General features: G+C 46.5%; 1 protein-coding gene across 1 annotated transcript; it reads right to left on the reverse strand.

Moving 5' to 3' along the window:
* Positions 1-1,790: 1,790 nt before the first annotated feature.
* Positions 1,791-24,986, reverse strand: LOC119403239 (lysosomal aspartic protease). The gene is made up of 7 exons (XM_037670188.2): positions 24,825-24,986; positions 18,154-18,289; positions 14,674-14,797; positions 12,933-13,374; positions 10,227-10,371; positions 9,137-9,235; positions 1,791-2,017 (listed from the first exon to the last, which is right to left on the reverse strand). The coding sequence occupies exons 1-7, from the start codon at positions 24,890-24,892 to the stop codon at positions 1,856-1,858; spliced, it is 1,176 nt and encodes a 391-aa protein (XP_037526116.1). The 5' UTR covers positions 24,893-24,986; the 3' UTR covers positions 1,791-1,855.
* Between the last annotated feature and the right edge of the window lie 484 nt (positions 24,987-25,470).

A 25,470-nucleotide genomic window follows, 5' to 3' on the forward strand; every position in this document is an offset into this window, starting at 1 on the left:
TTTCAGATACCGTTTTTCATGGTGCTCACTCTGAACAAGAGCGACAACCTAGCAAGCCACAAGTCTGATGCCTCAAGCCGTCACCACTTTTTGATTTATTCTTAATCACAAGGAATAAATATGGAAACATGATGGCGATTTCTGCTGTTCATTTAGCACCATATGACACTGTGCACATCACAGTCACACATTTTAGTTGGCTATACTCATACAAGCATGTAAATGAGGAATACCTTAACTTCTTAATTGGAAATCACTGAGCATCTTTTCGCGCTTTCTATATAACTTTGCTAGAAAATATGTGTTGTTTTGACGAGTTTTATTAAAATAATGCTAAAATTGAACTATTCTTTTTTGCAGTCGCTGGGCAGAACGGCAAGTATTACTGCACTTGCTTAAAATGAATACACCACTATTTCAACAGTAGTCGCGCAAAAGTAGAGCAAGGGTCAAAGGAGTAGCTTAATATACTTGTGGAGTCGCTTGACGCTTCGGTGTGGCTCACTTGACCCCCGTAGGAGTGTTACCGGCAAGAGTCGTCTGACTCCCTATAGGTGGTAACGTGATCCTTCGGATGAGAGTCTTTCCACTCTTCCTAGAGGGTCAGGGGACTCTCCTAGAGCGAGCCGACCCTGACCCACCAAGAGAGTCACCGTGACTATTTAAAGAGAGTCCTATACGTGTCAAGTCAGAACTCTCCGAAAAGAGTCACGCATACTCTTTTTTTTCTTAGAGGCCTGGCGATCTTTTTATCAGAACAGCGGTCTCGAATATCAGAGAGTACACTCAGTGACATGTTGCTTCTGAGATCGTGCTCACCTCCTTGACACAGAGCATTGAGCCCAATAAAAAAAAATCGTATTTTTCTTTTGAGAAAATAAATACTGACTGAAATTAATAAGTAATGCTTTGTGCAAGTTGGTAGGAATTCGTGGTAGAGTTGCTTCCACTCCTCTGAAGAACGTGTTTTAGCCTTGTCCCACTTTTAAAAGAGGAGGGCAAGTAACTATATCACAAATTCAATGTTTTTTATGATTACCTTAACTTCAAATTTTTGCGTAAAAAACCGTTACGAGCCGTTACGGAACACTTTTTTTTCGTTCCGGAACAGAAACGGAACGGAACTTCTTGCGGTGGAACGAAACTAAAACTGAAACGAAAAACATTTCGTTCCGACACCCTGTCCACATGATCCCTCGTACCACGTCACACCGACGGTGGCGCCAACTTTTCCAGTGGTGGACCTCGCCCCGTGTGTGCTTGTACATTTAGTGCTCGTCGACCATTGTTCTCGAGAGTTGAAACCCAACTGTGTTTATTGTAACTATAGACGACATGTGCATGCATGTTCGTTTGTAACCGCCTGAGGTTAACAATATAAGTTTTTTTATATGTTCTGTCCACACTGGGCTCTGACTCGGTCTTTCGACCACAACCAGCGTTTGCCGGTACACCAAAGGATCTACTATTAATTGTCTGTGCTTTCGTGGGACAGATCCGTCAGTCCCTGCTATCCGCCTGGTGAATGCGTCCCATTCAAGGGGTACACAACAACACCACAGTGTTCTCTTCGTGTGGTCATTGGGCAAAATATGCAAAACGCTTTGTATGAAATGATTGCTGCTTTATTTTGAGCTGATGAAGTTTGTTCATAAAATTTTCGGCCATGATGTGCCCGCAGTTAACGGACAGAGGCTCATCGGAAGGCGCGTCCAAGCTTCCTAGACATGTGCGTACCGAATGCGTGATCAGATACATAAAGCGGTCTGACAAAACAAATATCCTGAAACTGCCTCTGCAAGCTATCCATTTGGAGCAGTTTCATCGAGCTTTGGATTTAGAGCTCGGCCGACGCCTAGCGAGACTGGGCGAATCCGACACGGTCGTTGCCCCTGTCGAAGATGGTGTAGTAGCGGCCAATGAAAACGTCGCCAAGGATCCACAGGGGCCCCATTGGAGCTGGAACGTCCAGGCCGATAAAGCCGCTCAGGCAGAGAGGAATGCCCGCCTGGCTCACCTGCGAGACAGAGCCCGTACGTTAGCGGCGATTGCCACATGTCGTTTGCTTATCCTCAGGACAGTGACTTGTTTGAGGAGCTTTAGGAAATGACATAGTATGCACATTATAATGACCGAACTACTTCCATCGCCTTCATTTCTAATATAACGCATCGCCCTTAATGTTGCGTGTAAATTTCCAGTCCAGGTCTCTCACCTTTTCTTTTTTTTAACACTCTCCGGGGGTCCCTTTTATTCCCTCATTCTCTAACCCATGTAGATTAGCGTGCAGGCGACTTTGCTGTCTGTCAATCTTTGTAGGATCACCTTTGGTCTCCCTTCTTGCCTACTCGCAGTTTTTCAGCCACGCATTCACACTTGCCTGACGTGTTTGCCTAAGGGACGCCTTTGCATCGACAAGCGTTTGCTTTCTTTATGCAAACTTGGATGAGTTGAGCGCATACGAGGACACGGACAGAAGGAAGAGACGTACACACACTGGTATGTTCTGACGCGTCAGTGTTGTTCACTGAGCTGCTTTGAAAATGCAGACACTTGCAGCCGATAACTGACTGCAAACCGATAACTAACGGTAGAAGCACAAACGAAACGTGCACAATATGAAGGTGGTGATGGTGGGTGGGGCATCCTTGTGGCTCATTAATTATCACTGTGCAGCATGGCTTCAGGCATAACTACAGCACACGTCTGCATTCAGTGCTTACCGCATTGCCTAATCGGTGACGACGACGACGACGACGACGAGAGAAACTGCCAAAGTAGAACGCGGTTGCCACAACAAGATGCGTGCACAGGGGCGATGTTTTCGATCAAAACAACATCACGTAATCATGGCATGCACAGCCCGAAGACCCAGGAAGCGAGGTGGATCAATGGTTGATAACAATACGCTCATTCATTCGGAAAGGTATGGCAGTTGCGCTCTTGGGCGCTGCATGCGGTTTTGGTTCTGCCAGCGAAATTGGTTGGATTTCATCACTCCGCAAACTGCCAGCGGCCGCTTTTTGAAAATCTCACAGTGGCAATAGGCTCTTCGCAGGAAAGACTTCAATTCTCCCATTTCACCAGACCACCTGTCTCCTGTAATTAAAATGTTAATTATTTTAATTTCTATAATTGATGTTTAAACTAATATTTCTAGTCTGCCGCCACATCAAAAGTAACAATGAAGACAGTGAGCAAGCATCGCATTTGCTTAAGTCAGTTTTGAGGATTTTCGGACTCATTTCTTGAAACACCCGGTATGTGGTGTCCCAGCTAACTCGGGCCAAGCTTGCAAAAAGGGAAAGTAATAAGATCGTGGCACCGACGGTGCTTATTTGTCAACGCGTTGCGCAAGCTGTCGAATCATTCTGTTAGCATCTATGCCTCATTACCGAAAATTAACTATAGAAATGACTAATTACTTGCGTCGCGCACGTCAGGGTCGCGGCGCAAGTTGCGTATCAAATAGTGCATAATAAATTTGTGTATCAAATACGAAAACATCACGTCGGACTGTCTCCAGCTGGCTACATCATTCCTAGTCATTTTTCCCGCGCGGCGGATAACGCGAATAACGGGCCAACTGAGCGCACAACGGCGCCTCATGTGCACGCGACAGCAGCGTCCTCGAGAAGAGTTCAAAGAATTATTACGACAGAAATTAACTGAATAGCACTTGAGTGATGTTGGTAACGCATTCATAGGCACTTTATGTACGTTTTCTGCAATCGATTATCAGTTTTATATTCACATTATTTTCGTGCATCCTTTGTTTGCTGATACAAACATCATCCAGTTGTCATTTTATTACTTGTCGATTTGGATCACTTACGATACTCCTTCCACGTCGTTGCTGATGTTGTTGCCGGTGCTGTTTGACACACAAACACTACTTCCAAGCAAGAAAGGTGACGTACTGTGCCGACTGTAGTACGAAACATGTAGTACTGAAGAACGTGTTAACGTGATCAAAGGCTCCAATAAGGACGTGGTCAATGACGCCTCCTCGTATAACACCGAGCGCAGCTGTGCCGTCTGCTGGTACATCAACGCAACCAAAACAGCCGACAGTGGGCGACTCCACAAGAAGGAGATTAGATTGTCCACCCATCTGAAACCTGTCGTGCTAGGTAAATAAATGCTGCTTCCATTGGAAACTATGCTCTGTTTCATACATCGGGTGCAATGCTGTGGAAGCTATGCAGAAAATTCTGTCAGCAAAATGTGTAAGTCCGCGCGTCTCGCGCTTGGACTTCGTTGTTGTAAACGTGGCCTCGGCGATTGGCTCCGGCTGCGCGCTACCGGAACTGATCGCGGAGTCGACGATATGAAAACAAAGAGACGCTAAGCGATCCAGAACATGCTGTTGACAACCGTATAAATAACGGGTTGTTTATCTTCACTTATTACTCAGTGTAAAAAAACTATGGCAGCTTCGCACTAGTGGTGCCAAACCTGAAGGAAGAGCGCAGCTGGGCGGCCTTCCTTGTTTCTCTTTATTTTTTCTCTTTCTTTCTTCTTTTTCTTTATTTTTCTCTCTGATTCTTTTTTCTATTTTCGTATCTGTTTCTTTATAGTTTTTTTTTTATTTCTTTCTCGCTCTTTCTATCTTTTTCTTTCTCCCTTTCGTTCTCTCCCTGCTCTTTCTTTCTATTCCTGTCTTGCTCTCTGTTTTTTCTATCTCTCTTTCGTGTGTATTTCTTTCTATCTCTTTCTCTGTCTTTGTCTGTGTCTCTATCATTTTATGTCTTTATTTCTCTCTACTTTTCTCTTCCTCTCTCTGTGTATGTTTTTCGGTCTTTGTATCTTTTTATGACTCGCCGCCGTCGCTTCGCAGCCATTTCTTGGGCTAACTGTAGCCTTCTTCATTTTTAGTGTACCAGAGGTGAGTAGTGGGATTTACCAAATTTCTGTAGCACATACCCGTTTATGACGATATGTTTCTGGTAAGCCGCACAGTGGCACATACCCGTTAAGGTGATGATAGTTTTCTGCGATCCACTCACAAGGAACGATTTGCTAAACAGCTTCGCTGTTAAAACGAAAAAGGAAATCACATTACGGGTGACAAAAATCATTGATCTATTGGTGTGAACGCAAACGGAGAGCAAATCTACTCAGTTGCTTAGCGACTGCTAAAAAGTGACAAGGCGGTGGTTTAGCTGCCGGTGGCTGCTGCCAGCAAGCAGCTGCGTGAAGCTGCATGTCATAAGCCGCGTGTCCCGACTCGAGCGACGATATAGGAAGCGCGTCGAAACATATCTTGAGAGAGCTGCTATCGCCTCGATATTCCTTCGTGCAGGGTGGGGCAGCGTCCAGTGTTTTGAACCAATATGGCGCAACATCACACAACGCGAGAGCTCCATTGTTTGACCCAATATGGCGGCGACGCAGTCAATGGGTGTCACCACTCTGTGGGGGGGGGGAGTGATTCTAGATAATAAAAAAAAACAGGAAGTGAAGAAAAATGAGAGCCCCGCCACTGTCTATCTCAAGGATGACACCTCAGCAGTAGCTCTCAAGGGGATGGGATAAGGAGGGAATAAAAGCGTAATAGGAAAAGTCACAGTTTCGCCGCAAGGGCGAACCAATGAATGCGATAGCAAGAAACTAATGCTATACGAAGTGAGGCTCGCCAATGGATACTCTCAGTTTGAACAGCGCTCCTGTTGCAAAGGCGGCCCAAGCAGCGAAGGAAACTAGCGTGCTTGAAGGGTCGAGCTGTGACACTTGATAGTTCGCGCTCATCTTCTGTTTGTTTGTTTAGCGGCGTCCCTTGAGCTCGAGTGACTTTCGTACGCTCCGCAACATGAGCGCGGACATCACGGTGAAAGCGTGAACCATCCCTCTGCCCCTCACCACGAGAAAACCGCGCGAGCAGACAGCGGAAGGGCAAGGTTCTGCCTGCGCAAATATAAGAGGAAGCGAGCGAGCGAGCTGACGGCTTTTAAATGCGCCCGTCGCGCTACTAGCGCCATCTCGCTGGTAATGAAGAAACGCTTATAAGGTACTGCCGTCTCTGAGTCCGTCCAGCGGTAAAGCGTGTGTATATAACGCTCGCCGTTAGCTACGTGGAGAATCTACGTTTCGTGGCGTAGTGGTTAGCGCCACTCGCTGCGGAGCAAGAGGTCCCTGGTTCGATTCCGCGCTTCGGAAGCATTTTTCTGAATTATTTTTTTTAGGGCTTTTATATATATATACATATATATACATACTTATACATATACGGTGCATGACGGCGGCGACGGCGACGGCAAAATTCAGCCGAGACTGTCCATATAATTGCTATCGCAATAAAAGAGTAGGAGTGGGGGATCCGGTCAGCGGAGTTCATGGACGGGGCACGATGAGCCGGTGCACGAGGACATCACGGAAAGGCGGGCCTTAATCGGTGAGAGGTGCTCGGGTTGGCTGACTTGGGAACCGTCACGGCACGACGATCGGCCAGAGGCACGGACATCACAGAGAGTCGAAACTCAATCCGAGAGAGGTGCACGGCGTAGCGGACGACGCAACCGTTCGTAGCGGCACGACGATCGGCGAGAGGCGGAGAAGACTCGGCATCGCGGACGACGCAACCACCACGCATGAAATCCACGGAGCGAATCTGCACCACCCTGTGCGGAGGAACGCTGGCATCGAGGCGCCCTAGTGCTCAGCATCGCTCAGTTCGCCCGTTATTCGCGTTTTGCGTCGCAAGTTTAAAACTCAGGAAGAATAATTAGGAATGACGTGGCGATAATAATAATATCTGGGGTTTAACGTCCCAAAACCACCATATGATTATGAGAGACGCCGTAGTGGAGGACTCCGGAAATTTCGACCACCTGGGGTTCTTTAACGTGCACCTAAATCTAAGTACACGAGCCTCAAACATTTTCGCCTCCATCGAAAATGCAGCCGCCGCGGCCGGGATTTGATCCCGCGACCTTCGGGTCAGCAGTCGAGCGCCATAACCACTAGACCACCGTGGCGGGGCATGACGTGTATATATATATATATATATATATATATATATATATATATATATATATATATATATATAAACACATACATACACACCTCGACTATATAGCATGGAACTAACTAATAGCATTTTCTGCCTCCCTTTTTAGGCATGAATGAGGCGTTCTCATCCATTTAAGTACGAACGTATTTTGTCCAACCTTAACCATCAATGTTAAACTGCGTCGTTCACATTAATTTTTCTTTGTTATCGAAACAATATGCATTTCAAGTACTTTATTTTTGCATACTGCCGATTTCGACACATTCATTCAATGATTGCGAAATGCGACTTATGTAAGTAAATTAATGTTGCAATGAATAGAAGAAAATCGCCAGCCTCAAGGTCCCTCAAAGGCGCACGTCGTGTAATCCTTGGATAAGGTATCCAATCATTAATCGCGTGCGGTCAGCGGTCAGTGTATAATTCAGAGCTGCCAGCCTATTGCAGGTCTGATGGCCATTTTGCGACATTGTCACACGCTTGACGTGTATGGCTGTTCGTGTGCGAGAGAAAGAGAGGGCGTACATGCTCCTCAGCAGTGCGCAAGAGGGTATTGGGAAGATCGAAATAGGAAAGAAATAGGGTTGATAAAAATGGGCGCACGTAAAAAAATTCTCATCGTCTCCCTCTAAAGGGAACCATGTGGGGATGCGAAGGAGCACATGGGCCGACTAAAAGTTCCGTTCATCACGGGCACTTTGTCCGATGTTAAAGGGGTCATGAACCACTCTTCCAAGTAATGATCTAATGACTTTAGCATCGGAGTTTACTGCCTCCCGAATTGAATTGCCGCAAAAATTTCTCGAATCCGTCAAGAATCAGCGGAGTTACGGGGATTTGGCGCACGCTATCAGCGCTTTCTCTCTTTTCTCGTGCCGACGAGCGCACTGGAAGCTAGACAGGTAGGGATGGCACGGGGGTAAGAAGTTACGTCAGCGCGCGTCATGAAACGCGATCGCTTTCCCGCTGTGATTCGCACGCGCGAGTGCGGCTACCGTGTAAAGTTAGCAGACTGAGGAGTGCGGCGCGGGCAAGTGGCTGCACCCCGTGGCAAGAAGCGCATCTCATCCGGCTATCGGCCAATAAGCATGCTATGTCTCCGCGACGTCAACGTGCAGACGACCCCCCCACCGACGAGAGTGAGAACCGGCCTCTGTTTGAAAAGAGGGCGCCTGAGGAAACGGCAACTTCGCGCTCCGCTTGTGGCCTTTACGCGGCGCGCACAACTGTAATATTTTGCAGAGCAGTTCATAGCCGTGTCAGCTTTCCGCAGGTTGTGTTTTTTCAACAAGCCCAAGGGGTGCTTCATGACCCCTTTAACGCGTCCTTGCATGTGGAGCACACCATGAATTCACTGTAGTTGCTGCTGCTGCTACTCGTCCCGAACTCTTGTTGGAGCTGGCCACGCGGGTTTGTCGCGCGTCTGCAGAATCTCGTTCGCTGACGCCATCACATGATTGCTGAGAGAGTGTAAGGGGTAGAGGCCACAGCGTCTTACCCAACCCCTTGCTCAGGCCCGAACGCGCTAGCGCGTGCCAGCGCGTTCTGACTAGGATACAATGCGTTGGTTCATCGCGCGTCTGCAGAATCTCGTTCCCCGACGCCATCACGTGATTGCTGAGAGAGTGTAAGAGGGAGAGGCCACAGCGTCTTACCCAGCCCCTTACTCAGGCCCGAACGCACTAGCGCGTGCCAGCGCGTTCTGACTAGGATACAATGCGTTGGTTCATCGCGCGTCTGCAGAATCTCGTTCGCCGGCGCCATCACATGATTGCTGAGAGAGTGTAAGGGGTAGAGGCCACAGCGTCTTACTCAGCCTCTTACACAGGCCCGAACGCGCTAGCGCGTGCCAGCCCACGTGGTTCTGTCTGCGATACGCCAAGCTAGGACAGCACACGGCAGCCCGGGCCCCTAAAGTGCTCTGCACGTATCATCATCAAGGCGATCGAAAAAGAAGACGAAGAAGACTTCTCCTTGGCGCGAGCGCGCGCTCAATATGTTACAGATGGCTATGGTAGGTTTTAGACAGCGGACGGTCGCCAATGGAACTATGGACAAAGCCCAGCGCAAAAGCTGCTTCGCATCTAAAATGAATAAAATGTACAAGAAAACGGAAGCACTTGCCTGCATAATGTAATCTTTTCCTTGAAGCTGGAAGTCATGACCGTTCAGGGTGATGGTGATATTTGGCAACTTCGGTATGGATTTGCAGCTCACGAGGTACTGCAGCAACAGAACGAAGACAATACAAACGCTGATATTGTAACTCAAGCACGCACCATTGATGTTTTAACCCCAGTTCGCAATGACAATGGGGGACACCATGGACCACCGCACAACTTGTATACACATCAGCACTATTCGACCACTCGTTAGAGTAAGCTCGGTGTCTGTGACGCGTTGCACATAATACAGTTTCTTGATAGTGGAATTACAATGTGATTGCGTATTCAGGTATCATTACACGCTGAAGATTATCACACGATAAAAGTTATTCCATAGCTGTTCAGAAGAAACACTGGCGCTTCTGGACATTACGCGGTTACCTAAAAAAAGGATGGTGCACAAGCGCAGGTACAAAATGGCTGTGGCTGGATCGTAGTATGCGCGCGCATATGTGCTTTAGCTGTTTGTTTGTTTTTAATTTTTTTTTCTGCAGTGCGAAAAATGCAAAAGCGACTCATCCCACAAAAGACCTGTTCTTTGTACCTCCATAACATGGGTGTTACAATAAATATCTAAGGTGATGCGTGTAATTTGGAACGGAGTAATGGTATGTACCAGCGATAATGTTCGCGAATGCAGCTCTGCGTTTGAAATAGGAGGGTTTGTCGGGTTTGGAAGTTAGCCAAAGGTCACTGGGCCGATTGGCATTGGGGACCCACGGATAAAAAAACACAAATGAGGCAATGCAACGTGATATGGGTTGTATTTCGCTTGAAGTGAGAAAAGCGCAGAGCAAAATGTGTTTTTGCGAAAGAGTTGGAAATAAAGATAAAAAGATGGGCGGCTATAGTTTCAAAGGGGACCCCAGTAAAGACCATCATCATCATCATCATCATGATAACCTTCGGCTATGCACTCAGCCCTTATAATGAAATACTATGCTGGATGAGTCTAGCAGAACTGCACGCTCGTTGCTTCCCACATGGCAAGACAATAGAACGATCGCTGAAAGCACTAGTGAATTGAAGTAGAGACGGGTGAGCGTTACCTCTCCGGCGGTGAAAGGAGCGGCTCCTATGGCTAAGTTAAGTTTCTGGATCTCCGCAGTTGGCCCAGCAATCAAGGAAGTGCCAGTGTCAGCGATGGCTTCGCAGCCTCCGTTGCAGAACGTAACGTTCGTTCCGACTGTCACGCTACGAAGAGAGAAAAAAAATTGGGGGACGCTTAAGCTTCGGCTTTAAGAGTTGAACGCGATAGCAATATCCTGCCCCCTAGTGCGCACTTCGAACACTACGAGTGTTTAACAGAATGCGCGCAATAAGGTGTGTGCCTTATGTAATGGGCAGCATGCTTTAAACCAGGAGCAATTATGCGCGAGAACCTTTTTCGAAGCTGCGATGCACCCACTACGTGGTCTTAAGGGAATACGCGCAGTAATGTGTGTGCCTTTTGTAATGGATGGCTGTCTTTAAACCACCAAGTCGTTATGATATTGACGCGGTGTGACGCCCGATGGCAATGTACGCTTGTACCACGCAATATTACTGCGATATTACATTTCGTACTGTGACACCTGTATACAGGACGCGTATTTTTGGGAAGCATCAAAGTTACTTTCAGTGCAGCTCCAAGCAGAGGCGTGGGTGTGTGGTAGAACACCTGCTTGCCACTCAGACGGCCTGGGTTCGATTCTCACTCGGACCCAGCATTTTGATTATTTATTTTATTTGCAGCTTTTTCGATTTTTCGGTCACGGACAAGATGATGATTTTTCGCTCACAACCAACGGTGCCGGCGCCGACGGCGGAATTTCTGCGATACGAGCTCTTTAACGCTATCGCGTTGAAAAAAAGAAAGAAAACAACAGACTCGTGCATACCTGCATTCACATACAGGCACATGGTAGTGACTATAGTGACGCCGCACCGAGCTTCTGTCTTAGCTTTCGGGATTAAAGCCTTACAACAAAATCCTGAGCATTATGATAAAGAGCAACCAGCAATAACGAGAAACACTGCGTTGATTAGTTAGCACACCTATACCTGCTTAAAATAAACCACGTTTTCTTGGCTCCGGCTGCAATAGAAATGATTACGGCACACGCTTTCCCAATATCGTCATGTTTATAAAATCGCAGCACGGACAGGCAAAATGGAAACCGCGCGGCTTGGTTAGAAAATTAAAAAAGCCGTACGAGCAGAAAATAAGTAGCTACCTACCGCACTAGTTCGTGAGTGAGCTGCTAAATGGTAAGTGATATGACAGGAGATATTGCACAAAACTTCGATGCAATGCGCCGTGCCCAAGGCGCCAAGTGTAAACTTTGATATAAGAAAAAGGCAGAAATGAAACGTTTGACTGTTAGCGAAAAACGCCAGTACTATTGGCAGAAATTAAAACGCAAGCACGTGGCTAAACTCGAATGCCTACACGTTTACATGCAGTGATACTCAACAATGTGAATGATATTGGCATGGCTTAGGACCATACGCTGGGGCTCGACGGCAAACCATATGGGAAAGATAAGGTACGCCGCTTTGTACAGTACTAAACTGACTATGCATACGTCTTATATGTTTGCGTTTCACTTTGTGGCATTAGCATATATGGTACAGTAACTTCGTGAACGTCTTCAAAGTTAAAAGAACAGTCATTTTTATAAATGTTTGATCTCAGCTACACAAGATCTGCCGCACAAACTGTTTATGTGCTTCGGCGAACATAATTTTCGCGAGTAATTAGAGTCCTAAAAGGCATATTTAACAAAATCTTTTATTATTATTATTATTATTATTATTATTATTATTATTATTATTATTATTATTATTATTATTATTTGCCGTCGCCATTGTGGTCAACGTTTATTTCTGAAACTTTCAAATGATTCAACAACAGGAGAAAGTATTTTAGTTTCTAAAGCCTTGGTTATACACCTTTCACTAAACAATCGTACTTGAAGTCAAATTTCTTTGATTCTCCTGAAGAGCATTCGTTCTCTGATGTCCATCATCAAATTTGACACTCATTCAGGTTATTTCGCACTCAAGGGTGTGTATCGCGACAGCACATCAAGTCTCCATTGAAGCGTATACTATATACCTCACTTCGTGTGGTATATCGTCCTGTTAACAGCCGTGCTCTTGCTGTCGGATGGCGCAAACAAGCAAGGGTGACATTTTGTTTCTCTTTTCCGTCACGTTGATTTTCCCTCACTGCCAACGATGTGTGGATGTCCACGCCCATCTACGCTCATTTAGCTGACTGTCAGTGTGACGTTTGATTGAATACCTCGGAGCAGAAGTGCTTCAGAAGAATCAAACGAATGGAAGTTATCTTTGCGCACGTTTCTCTTGACGTTTCAAATGTCGACATGCACCACAATCGTGATAGCAAAAATGTTAATGAAAAGGTTTTGGTTAGTTCTGCGATTGATGAATGTAGATGAATGTAGACGAAAAATCTGTCCGCCAAAGCACATTTTTTACGTACCTGGCCCTGTATATTTATTGAAGTTACTGTTTGCTTAACTTCGAAAATCCCGTATAGCCAGCGCTTTGCTGAATATTTGGGCAAATCGATTAAATGAAAGTTTTCATGGCGGAACAAAGGAATGCTCAATGGCATTCTTTATGAGGCCGGCTGCATGCTGCTAGGAAACGCATTGCACGGCCATTCGGACATCAAAATTTAATTCCCCCATACTTTTCACAGCATACATCTCCGGGGGGGGGGGGGGGGGCGTAGAGACACGCACCTGTCCATGTGGAACTGCCAGTAGCCCTTGCGGGTGACGGGCACGTAGGTGATGTTTCCGGTGTAGTGTGCCTTGTCGATGCCACCGAAGAGCACTTCGCCGCCCTGGGGGTCCGAGGTGTTGCGGTCCAGGTAGACGGAGAAGACAGGCTTGGCGGCCACGCCCTGTGCCACCATGTTGTCGAAGACGGGTGGCACGCCCAGCACGGAGATCCGCGGGTAACCCAAGCCCAGGATGCCGTCGAACTTGGCCGCGATGAAAGCCAGCCCGGACTCGTCGATGATCTCGGCGAACGTCTGGCTACGCACGGTGACGTTGCCCAAGCCGAACACGTCCGCGCTCAGCACGCCTTTGACGCTGCCGCTGCCATAGCGGATCTCGAACGCGGTGCCGTTCTTCTCATACGTCTTCGACCTTGAGCTGTGGTACTTGTGGTGCAGCCCTGCAAAGGCAAGGCCATTGCGTCTCGCGACTATAATTTGATCTTCCTATTCTGTTGTGGGTTACAGAAGCGAGGGCTACAGCAGCGCCATGTTGCGGCGTATGAAGAACTGTGATTCGCCATTGGTGTACCACAGGCTGAGTGTGGTCATTTCATCACTGACAGCTAGACTGACAGACTGACAGCTAGGCTGTTGGGACCTAGGCACTGAATACACGAACATTCGTGCGGTGTATCCGGCATATAAGTAAATTTGCGTATATGTAATTTTAAGGGCGAAGCTCCTTATAGCATCACCTGGTCGGTCGTTGCTCCATGCGGCGTGCCCCCGCCGTCGCGTCTCCCGTATCATTCAATAGATGACGTTGTCCCATAGAGATGTGTGCAATATGTGTGCAAAAAAAGAAAAAAAAAAGAGAAAAAAAAGCAGCGGCACCCTGCACGCTCGTGCAGTAATCAAAGCGGCGTATCGCTTTGATTACTGCTCGGCGAAACCACTGAACATTTCACGGTGTAACCATGATTGCTTCAGGAGCATCGCCCAAGCTCTTCATCATTCACTGGTGGATATGTTGTAATTTTTTTGTTCACCGTGAACCATGAATTCATTGTAGGTGCGCATGTGCATCTCACATCAAAATCGAGGTGAAAAAAAAAGTATCTTCTTTTATTCTGGACAAAGCGACTGGTACAGCAAGAGCAATTGAAGAAAATAGTTTTTCTTAGACATGTCCACCGAATTCTTTCGCCTATATAATAATAAAGTCCAAGTATTTTTACTGACAGAACCCTGCATTATAGAACATTAATTTTCGAAGTACACCTGCGAACGTTCAAGCCTCATCAGGTTCTACCTATGAGGGCCAAGTTTGGCTGATTGCTTCACATGGTCGCGGTCGCGTGCATTACACCTGAAACCAGCATAGGGCCAAGTAACTGTTTATTTGAGGCCAACAGCGTTTCTTCTTGTCTTCATCATATATGGTCACGAGTTCGTGACGTCACGATAATATAAGCAGTAAATTTAACATCACTAGCGCCTACAGAGTTTTATTGGTTAATTATGTAAAGCACAGTTCACTGTACACGAGCGAAGGTGACACGAGTAACGTGATTTCACTGTACACGTGCAGTGCATGCTCCAGTATGTTGTCTTGGGATGTTGCTTCATGCATGAGGCACGCAATAAAGTGTGAAAGAAAGAAACGCGCACGTAAGTGCATGCACATGGTGGCATAGCTTTCTCCTGACAACCTGAGAGGCTGCAGTATGTCTCGTAACAAAAAGTGGTGCACTTACAGCAGGCGATGTTGGTGAAGGAGCATTTACTGGAGGGAACCCACAGATTGGAGGAGCCCGTGTCGAAGACAACCCTAAACACTTGCGGCGGTGTGCCAAGGGTGATATCACCGTAGTACTGCGCCTGCGCACATTGAGTGAGTGTAGTAAATTGAGTCACGTGTACAAAAAGTAAAAATTACGGGGCCTTAATTTTTAATACGTACAAATGGAAAACATAAGCCCCTCACTGCACGTTATACGAGATATACGCACGCAACAAATTCAAGCATAACAGAATCAGAAATGTAGAAGACCCTACATATTTGTCCGGAATTTCTGCCCTCTCTGTCAGTGAAATACATAGCGACTGTGGCACTGAAAGTAATTACGGTCCCCACTGATCACACAACACACAAAACGTTCATAAATAAACGCAGGAATGAAGACTTTTGTCTGTTAGTTCTCATAAATAAACGCGTTATTTTCGGGCAGCGTATAAAAAATTTGGAGCGTTTAATTCCTGTTTATTCGGCTACTACGATCTCTTAATCAAGAAATTTATTCAGGCGACTCAGTGAGGCAAAGATTTATTATTGTATTGGATTCAATATTTCTGCGAAGATTGTCGGAAATTTGGTTAAACGTCATCTGTGGCAGATATAGCAATTCTAGTCTTTGAGCTATAGGGTGGTATTCTGTGAGCGTCCACTAAGCCGACTGCCCATTTCAACGCGTGTCGATTGGATGTAGGGCTCGATAGCCACGGTTACGATTGGAACCAATCTGCCATCTCTCGAGAGCTATCGAATTAGCAGGGCGCTGAATTGGATTCTTACAGAAAACTCATCTGGTAGGTTACTCACGGTGTCCTACATTATTTGCTCGAAAAGTCGAAATTAATCATTGACACTATACCTCATTATTGAAGTTTTTAACGAATTATACATTACGCCCCCCCTCCCCACCGCATTTTTTTCTTTCCTGAAGTCGATATTGCAAACACTTTTTCGTGCTTGCCTTGCGAGCAGTATGTTGTTTATTAGTGTACCTCGTTGCAGCAACAGATTTAATAATAAAGAAAATAAGTAAAAGAAATTCGGCAGGTCCTACGCACTGTGGGGATCGGTTTCATGCGAAGAAGTCAGCGAGTACTTCTATGTTGCATTGTATGGCTTTGAGCCAAGCGTGAGGTGGATCGACGTGTTTTTGTAAGTGTATTCATTTTTAAGTGTAGTAGCTATGTGCACATCGTGGGCTTACCAGGCACGTCGACAACACTGGCGTGTAAAGGCTAACTTATAGTGCGGCGTAACGTCACCCCTCACGTTAGGATGCATACGCCAGTATTATCGAAACTGAGTGCACTTTATGGTGCAACCATGTGAATATCATCGTAACATTCGCTAATGTATTCTTCCGGGGTCGACCAATGCTTCAATATAGCTTGCTGAATCATAGGACTACAAATGTAATGTTTATTAGACTGCTATAAAAGCGCAGCCAACACTGGAACCACAGACGTTAATCTGATATGACGCCTGTATCGTAGGAATACATATGTACTGTTTATTGCTTTCTTGTAAAATTAGCCAACACCGCAACATCAATTGACGTTGCACCGACATTACGCCTGCAGGCTGTTTTTCCAAAGCAGTTTATACACCTGGCGTGGCTCTGCGGTAGTATACCTGATTGCCAGGCAGAATTCGATTCCTGCTGGGATCCTAATTTTTATTCTTTCCATTCGTCGGGTCAACACTGCCGATGTCGGTTTTTCTTAACGCTCTCGTATTTAAATTACCAATGTCTGTTCTCGCCGTTCCTGGATAGATATAAATTGTCAATCACTTGTGGCTCATACCCGTAACCGCGGCCAGTGGTTAACGGGTATGTGCCACACGTGTCTGGAGGAAAGGGCTTGACGACGTACGTGACAGGATTTTCACGTTTTTCATGTCATGACCCGATAGTAATATCCGTCAAATCCTCTTACCCTCCCATGCCAGTTTTGGTCTACACCAAGTTAAGGAGGCGATTACGAGAGCACCCAGGCGTAGGCGGCTAGATAGATAGATAGATAGACAGACAGATAGATAGAAACGCTCAAAGTGGCAGAGGTTCGCTAAGAAATGCTTCGCATTTATTAAATCGATTTTTTGTGTCAAGGGTGGCGTACTTCTGCACCGTCGCGGCACAGCGCCGCCGATGAAGTGCTCTCTGACCGCGGCGGCCACGAATATCGGGACCCGTATTGACCAAAACGAATTGCGCTAAAAATGTTAGTACGAATAAAATTCGGCCGATCTTAATGCGGGACATATCGGCGAAGGCAGACGACCAATGGTAAAGGACACTTGCCCATGAAAAGCTTTGTGACTATAGGTCCGGGTTCTGAAACATTGTGCGGCGCTTGCCAAGTGGAATCAGTCAAACGCAACCTGCGAGAATGCGTGGTCGCTTCATATATACTTCGCCAATACTTATCTTTGGGCAAGTTGGCTTATCTTGAAGTAAGGAAGTACCAGCGCAAACAGACATCCATAAGAGAAACGGCACGACACACGGGTGCCGTGAGTGCGCGCCTCGTTTCTCTTGTCTGTTTGCGCTGGTACTTCCGGATTCATATATACAGGGTGTGTACATATAAAAAGTATTGGGAACAATTTTTTTCCTGAATTGACTGTACGTCGCAGCACGCTCTCGCCGTGCATGCGCTGTGGTGGGGGATGTGATCTCCAAGACTCAACAAGCGCCAGTCGCCTGCAAGCGTTCGTTCAGGCAAGATCGCGTTTTTAGTGGACCCCTGTCGAGTGACATCGGTGCAGGTGCAAAATACAGCGATTGAATAGCGATACATCACATTTTGCGTTGGTATGACGATACCCGAAGATAAACTACATCGCGACGATTCCCCACCCCCCTTACAGCCCCGACTTGGCACTAGCAGACTAATTACTATATTCTCAAAAGTGAAATCCTCCCTCAAAGGGAACCACCATGGGGCCCTATAAGTGCTGTCAAAGAAGCTTGACCGTGTGCCCTTAAGGACCTTCCAGAATCCGCCTACCGGGAAACCTTCGAGTCGTGGATAAGCAATTGGCAAAAGTGTGTTCATGACACCCGCCACGGTGGTCTAGTGGTTAAGGTGCTCGACTGCTGACCCGCAGGTCGCGGGATCGAATCCCGGCCGCGGCGGCTGCATTTTCGATGGAGGCGACAATGTTCGAGGCCCGTTAGGTGCACGTTAAAGAACCCCAGGTGGTCGAAATTTCCGGAGCCCTCCGCTATGGCCTCTCTCATAATCATACCGTGGTTATGGGACGTTAAACCCCAACAATTATTATTAGTACTACAAAGTTATTGCTTGAATGCGAATTCGAAAAAGAAAAGAAAAGTTCAAAGCCGCGCAACTTTTGACAGATGCCGAGGGACGGCGCACACGCAGTGCGGTGTGCGCCTTCACTGCAGTGTTTTGTCTAAAGAGTGAAGCATACGCACATCGAGGTAGTTCTTGAGGGGCTCCGGGAAGGGTCCTGCAAAGGCACCGCTCAGGGACCAAGTTCGAGTCACGTTGAGTGGCGTGCCGACCTCGCGGAGGTGGTCCCGAACGCTTTTCATGCGCTTCAGGGGAACCCTGCAAGAATGATGGCGACACGGTCACGAACCGCAGGGCCGCGTAGCATTTAGGATGTCTCTTGAATGAGCAGCTCTTTCGCGAAAATGGAGAGCGATTAATCGGTAGGCTTCGGGATGCAGTTACAACATACGTTCATAACACAATACTTCATTTGGGCCTATAGTTGGTGCATATTCCTGAGGTAAAAGATACAGCACAAACACACAAGACGCCCCACATAGAAAAGACACCGTGTCTTTTCTATGTGTGCCGTGTCTTTTCTATGTGGGGCGTCTTGTGTGTTTGCGCTGTATCTTTTACCTCAGGTTCATGACATATGGTTTCCTCATGAAAAATGCATGATAGTGCAGATGTATTTCTGGTACCTATTTTCTGTAAACGTGTGTTTCTCTTGAGTATTAATAACGTAACCAATATATAGCTGTACTCGCATTACGAAAAAAAATCGTATTTATATTTCCGAGAATACACACAAAATATTATGCCTTAAGGGCAAGTCTATACCGAAAAAAAAAACGATTCCCAGGGCGCATTTTTCTTTTTCGTGATTTTATTCGAGGGCGCACTATTCGCGATTGTTCCCGAGACAGAGCATCAAAGCGTTGACGCATGCAGAAAGTTCATGCAGAAAGGACGAAACTCGAGACGCAGAAGCTGCACTATGGCTTCGTGAGTTCGGCGGGCGCTTCCTGTTGTTCTGCGGCGTGTGACGAAAGGGAATGACTCATGATCTGCCCCACTCTTATTTCTGTGCACGCCGGCTGCCGTATACGGCTATCGTCGACCGACGCTATACAGTATGATTGACCTAACTTGTTCAAATCATTGTTAGCGCTAACGTTCCCACGATGATAAACTACAACACTGTTGTTTCGGGCGGCCTTGTGGCAGATGCTCAAATGTATAACACTATCCGAACATCGTACATCGACTTCACTTAAAGGATAGCTGCTAATGTTTATCAACTGCACATAGGCTTTTTTTTTTGTTCGTTCGACAGGGCAAAAAAAAAAGAAGAAAAATGAAAGGATGCACTTCCGCCAGAGAACCTTGACTGAGTGTTACAACATTCATCGTCTTTATTGTGGTCACAACGAAAGTTACAAGACTTCAAAAAAAAAAAAAGGTTCACTGAACGTAGCACAAGGGCACAAATCGAAAACCTATCCAGCTGCTGAATACACGACGATTTTCTTTCGCAAGTGACGTTTGCCGGCCGCATTCGCTAATCGCGAATCTAACATCAATTTCTTGCACCTGTTATTAAAGGACGCTAAATGGAAGTACAAAATTAATGTTGACATAAATATTCTTTGGAAACTCGATTCTTGAGACATTAAATTGTAAGGGTTTCATTTTTTTTTTATTTGGCGCCGAAACGTCAGCGCTATCTGTGACGTTTAGTGAGAGGTCACTATCTGTGACGTCACGATGAGCTAATCCGGGAACATGAAAGAGGTGTAATAAAAACTATTGGGATTTTACGTCCCAAAACCACGATATGATTATAAGGGACATCCGCCACGGTGGTCTCGTGGTTATGGTGCTCGACTGCTGACACGAAGATCGCAGGATCGAATCCCGGCCGCGGCGGCCGAATCCTCGATGGAGGCGAAAATGCTTAAAGGGGTCATGAACCACTTTTCCAAGTAATGATCTAATGACCTTAGTATCGGAGTTTACTGCCTCCCGAATCGATTGCCGCAAAAATTTCTCGAATCCGTCAAGAATCAGCGGAGTTACGGGGGTTGGCGCACGCTTTCAGCGCTTTCTCTCTTTTCTCGTGCCGACGAGCGCACTGGAAGCTAGACAGGGAGGGATGGCACAGGGGTAAGGAGTTACGTCAGCGCGCGTCATGAAACGCGATCGCTTTCCCGCTGTGATTCGCACGCGCGAGTGCGGCTACCGTGTAAAGTTAGCAGACTGAGGAGTGCGGCGCGAGCAAGTGGCAGCACCCCGTGGCAAGAAGCGCATCTCATCCGGCTTTCGGCCAATAAGCATGCTATGTCTCCGCGACGTCAACGTGCAGACGCCCCGTCCACCGACGAGAGTGAGAACCGGCCTCTGTTTGAAAAGAGGGCGCCTGAGGAAACGGCAACTTCGCGCTCCGCTTGTGGCCTTTACGCGGCGCGCACGACTAATATTTTGCAGAGCAGTTCAGAGCCGTGTCAGCTTTCCGCAGGTTGTGTTTTTTCAACAAGCCCAAGGGGGCTTCATGACCCCTTTAAGGCCAGTGTACTTAGATTTAGGTGCACGTTAAAGAACCCCAGATGGTCGAAATTTCCGCAGCCTTCCACTAAGGCGTCCCTCATCGTATCACGGTTTTGAGACGTTAAACCCCAGCAATTATTGTTACTAGATTATGAGGGACACCGCAGTGGAGGGCTTCCGAAATTTCGACCACCTGGGGTTCTTGACCGTGCACCCAAAGCTAAGTACACAGGCCTGTATAGCATTTCGCCTCTATCGAAATGCGGTCTCAGTGGCCGGGATTCGACCTCGCGACCTTAAGGCGGTGTAGCCACGAGTCTTTCATTCTTGTGTGATTCCGTACGTTGATATGGTGGAGAGCGGGTTCAGAAACAGGCAGCAAGGTTTGTTACATGTAACTATGATTTCCGAAGAAGCACATCAGATATGGAGTCAACTATTTGGAATGGCCCTTGCACTCTAAAAGGCGTAAAATTTTAAGGCTGTCACTGTTTTACAATAAACTCCGCAGAGGGCTGGAATTGATGGGGACAAGATGCCTGAAAAAGCCCACATGCACGTCCTCCCGCTTAGACAACGCTCTTAAAGGGGTATTCAGACGGGGGAGAAATGCTCGGGGGAGACGAGGGGACTGTGGATCACGTGACCGCGACGTCACGGATTAGCGAGTGGGCGTGACCCCCCCGCGCCTCCTCGGGGGAGACGGGGACCTTTTCCCCGAAAGGACAAACAATCCCCCGGCGGTGGGGGATATAGCGAAATTTCGAGCTCTTGTTTGGCCACAATGTTGCACTTGCTCCTGCAAAGAGCGGCAGCGGGTGTACCGTCTGCAGCTACATGGTCGTCTGCAGCTCGTCGTCATCAGCTCGTCAAACGGGTGGTGCAAGCCACCAGCGTAGTCTAGTAACACTGGTCTCCCCCTCCGTTCGTCTCGTCCGTGTGAGTGGGGGGCATTTGTGGAGACTTCTCCTCGCGAGCATTTCTCCCCCGTCTGAATACCCCTTAACTGTCGCACTGTCTTATCGTTCAAGTTTGCATTCTTCCCCCGTGCACTACACCACACACACACACACACACACACACACACACACATATATATATATATATATATATATATATATATATATATATATATATATATATATATATATCACTCCGACGAAGGCCGGTCCCGCGGCCGAAACGTCAGTCCTTTACTGAACAATTTTTCCTACGTGCTTGATTTTTTCAACTATATATATATATATATATATATGTATATATATATATATATATATATATATATATATATATATATATATATGTAGTACTTTGGGTCTGAAGATCGATGGGTCCGGTACGACGATAGATGGGTGAAAAGAAGGACTCACGTACGAAATGTAGTTTTATTAACGTTTGGGCCCACCAGCCGAAACGTTAATAAAGCTACATTTCGTACGTGAGTCCTTCTTTTCACCCATATATATATACATATATATATATATATATATATATATATATATATATATATATATATATATATATATATATATATATATATATATATATATATATTGGATTGAATATATGGATTGGAATACCCTTCAATCAATTGTTTTCCGCTTATTAGCTGCACAGCAATAGACATACTTCTAGGTGAAGCACCTGCGTGATGTGTGTTTCAAATTATGCTCGCATCTTGTATATACTTGGTTATGTTTTATTTGTATGCACTTGTTTGCGTACGCACAGAACATCCGTGGGAGTGTTGTAGGCGTCTTTTTAAATCAGTAAGTAAATAGTGGCACGCTAGAAGACACATAACCCTCCGGTGTGAATGTCTTGTTTCTAACAGTAACAGCGAAGCTGTTTACCAAATCGTTCCTTGCCCGGCGAACCAAAAAACGATCACCATCATAAAGGGGTATATGTGCCACAGATATTGGGTAAATCCCACTACTGACCACTGATACACTAAAAATGAAGAAGGCAAAAGTAAGCTCAACAAATGACTGCGAAGAGACGGAGGCCCTGAAGCTAATGGAAGGCCTACGCCAACGACGACTTGCCTGTATGTCTATGAGAGGGGCCAACGCATGGTTTAAACGCGAGGTCTGTCTCTGCAGTTTGGACATACGTGCCGTGTCTGTGGTTTAACTGGAACCTCTCAGCGCTCACAGTTAACGTAAAACAACCTAGCATCACCCAGCTAAAGCTTAGCAACGACCTAGAAGCAACCTGGAAACAACTTGCATCACCCAGCTAAGGCCTAGAAACCAACTAGAAGCAACCAGATTAGTCTTCAGAATCATCCAGTTTCGCTGTATCAAGCCTTGCGCGGCAGTGCGAGCTTCGCCAATTATTATTATTATTATTATTATTATATTATTATTATTATTATTATTATTATTATTATTATTATTATTGCGGGAGCACCGCGAAATCTGTGTTTTAGCCTTGTACTTGTGGACAGTATTAAGGAAAGAGTTGGCACGTGTCGCGATATCGTGTACACCAGAAGATGTCGGGTGCTACTACATTATTGCTGCAACTGAGATCGGGTTTCGTAGTGGGAAGACGGCATCTACTTAGATAAAGCCACTACGCAGCAGCATATACCAAAATATGCATATAGAAATAATAAGTGCGCAGAGTGAATTTTGCCGCCCATTTTTACTGTCCAGATGTACAAGAGCAGACCTATCTCTATATTGTATTGCTGATATGTTATATATATATCATATGAGAACCCCACTTAGGTGGAGGACAATGCATCAGCTGCCGGACACCCTGCACAGCGAGGCATTTCGTGCTCTTTTTTTTTTTGCTCAGTGAGACAGATACTGTGCATACTGTTTATCGCAGCGTGTTTTGCTGAGTGAGAAAACATGATAAATGACCGCAGCAAGGAGAACGCATGACTCAACAGGAAAGACAAGTTAGCGTGGCATTCACGCATTTGTACAACGTCAGAGAGAAAAATTATACTCCACTAGAGTATGCGACGCATCCGCCGTAAGTTTTGCAAGCTCAGACCGACAGGAAGTTGAAACTAGTTGGTAGGGATTCATCATCGCTGCTTTTGTTTCATGAAGAATCAATGAAATGCCTTTTTTTAAATTATTTAAGTGGTTAGGCTACAACTACAGTAAATCACCAGGAAAAAAAAAAGCGCGAAATGTTGAGAGAACACAAGACGAAGAAGGGAAGACAAGCAGCGCTGTTCTCTCTTCTTCGTCTTGTGTCAAAATTTTGCGCTGTTTTTTCTCTACAGCAACCACGAACCAACTAGACCAAACTTCAATCCTAGCAAAACAGTAAATCACTCGCGCCATAATTTAAGCGAAGCACATGTATTAAGGGAGCTTCGCGCAATCAGTGGCTGCCATCTTGCCAAGCTGTGCTTCTCCTCAACTTGTTCGCCCAGCTCTTTATTGAAGCTACAAGCGCAGTCACGTATACGGTACCCCATAAAATGCGCCGCACAGCGGTTATAAGGCATGCTGAATGAGGTATGTCCGGTTTTTAGGCATTTAATGTGACGCGTTTAGGTTTTCGACATTTACGCATTTTATGTGTTGTAATGCAGGGGCCATTTGCACTTTGAGAACGGAATAAATGAACCTAAGTGCAGCTTAAGTACAGATATTAGCGGCTTTGCGCACACGGGCGGCGCATGTGTTGTGGATGCCTATATAGTGGCTTGTTCTGAAAAAATAAACACCCCCCAGTAAAAAAATCCTGGCTCCGGCCCTGCTTGCGCAGTGGGCTACCCGCTCGATATGAACCAACTAGCCTGGAAGAAAGTCTTCTCGTGGTATATCGTTTACCCTGAGCTGCACGAGAAGCTGTTACTAAGCGGCGAAATATATTTGACTGAACAGGTACGCAAACTGTGCACTGAAACCAGCCGCAATGGCTATATAGTCAGCCAGTCATATCAGATGCACACTGCTGCTGTCACATTCAACTTTTCACCCCAGCGGTCGTATTCCAATAGCTGTACAATGCACTAACGGTCGTGATATGATATTTCTGCGCAGTGACGGACAAAACCGGCTGTGTAATGGCAGACAATACCGGCAGTGTCTTGTATTGTTCGAAAAATGAATAAATGAAATGAATGAAGTTAAATTGGCCCACGCATTGAAAATAAGGATGGTCGTTAACTCCGGTATCTGTCACATCCGAGACACATATCTGTAGATCGTCATCTGAATGGAGTGCAGAGCTATTTGTCCCCGAAAGCTACAAACGCTAAGAACGCTCCGCGCGCGTGGCACGTTACAAAGGCTGCAGCAATTAGCGAAGAGGAGGGACGCAAAGCCGGCTCGGAGCTCACCTGAGTAGGGCCGAAGCGAGTCCGGCGAGCGCAAAAAGCACGACGATTGTCGACAGTCTTGCTTCCATCTTGTTGTCCAGGAGCAGTCTGGCCAGAGCGACGGGTCGGGTATGGCGAAGAAGAACCCGTCGCCAGACGGTTTCCGTTTGCAGAATTTCGATAAGCGTATCGGGCAGGCGATATTTATCGCGGCCTCTCTTCTCGCCGCTTAGTTTCGAGCGGAGGTCCCCTCCGCTAGTTGCGGCCTCGCGGGCGTCGTTCTATCACGCCACTCGGGGAGATATTGAAAGAACAGCGAAAACAACGAGTCGCCCACTGCGGCCGAGCCATTTCGCGCTGTACTTTTTTTTTTTTCTGGGTAGGCTCCCTTCAGCGTCTGCTCCAAGCCGGCACGGGCGGCGGCATCGAGTGACCACGGCAGCCACGTGCATCCGTGGTAGGCACGCGGGTTCTTTCACTCATTTATTTTACTGCGTGGCTCGCGCGACAGCTGCACGCGTGTACAAGAGGCATACTTAATGAACAACGCGAAACAAAAACGAGACACGAAGAAGAAGACGGGGCGAGCGCTGAGTGCCAAGTGAAACACTTATTGTGCAAAACCGTGCCCTAAATAACATACCACACACCAAGTGTACAGGGGAGT

Source organism: Rhipicephalus sanguineus, chromosome 1 (assembly GCF_013339695.2).
Source record: "Rhipicephalus sanguineus isolate Rsan-2018 chromosome 1, BIME_Rsan_1.4, whole genome shotgun sequence".
NCBI classification, from domain to species: Eukaryota; Metazoa; Arthropoda; class Arachnida; order Ixodida; family Ixodidae; genus Rhipicephalus; species Rhipicephalus sanguineus.

Coding starts and splice junctions, on each gene's coding strand:
- LOC119403239 (XM_037670188.2), bottom strand. CDS start 24,892: ATGGAAGCAAGACTGTCGACAATCGTCGTGCTTTTTGCGCTCGCCGGA. Junction 18,290..24,824: donor CTCGCTTCGGCCCTACTCAG/GTGAGCTCCGAG, acceptor TCATTCTTGCAG/GGTTCCCCTGAAGCGCATGA. Junction 13,375..14,673: donor CTTCACCAACATCGCCTGCT/GTAAGTGCACCA, acceptor TTGCCTTTGCAG/GGCTGCACCACAAGTACCAC.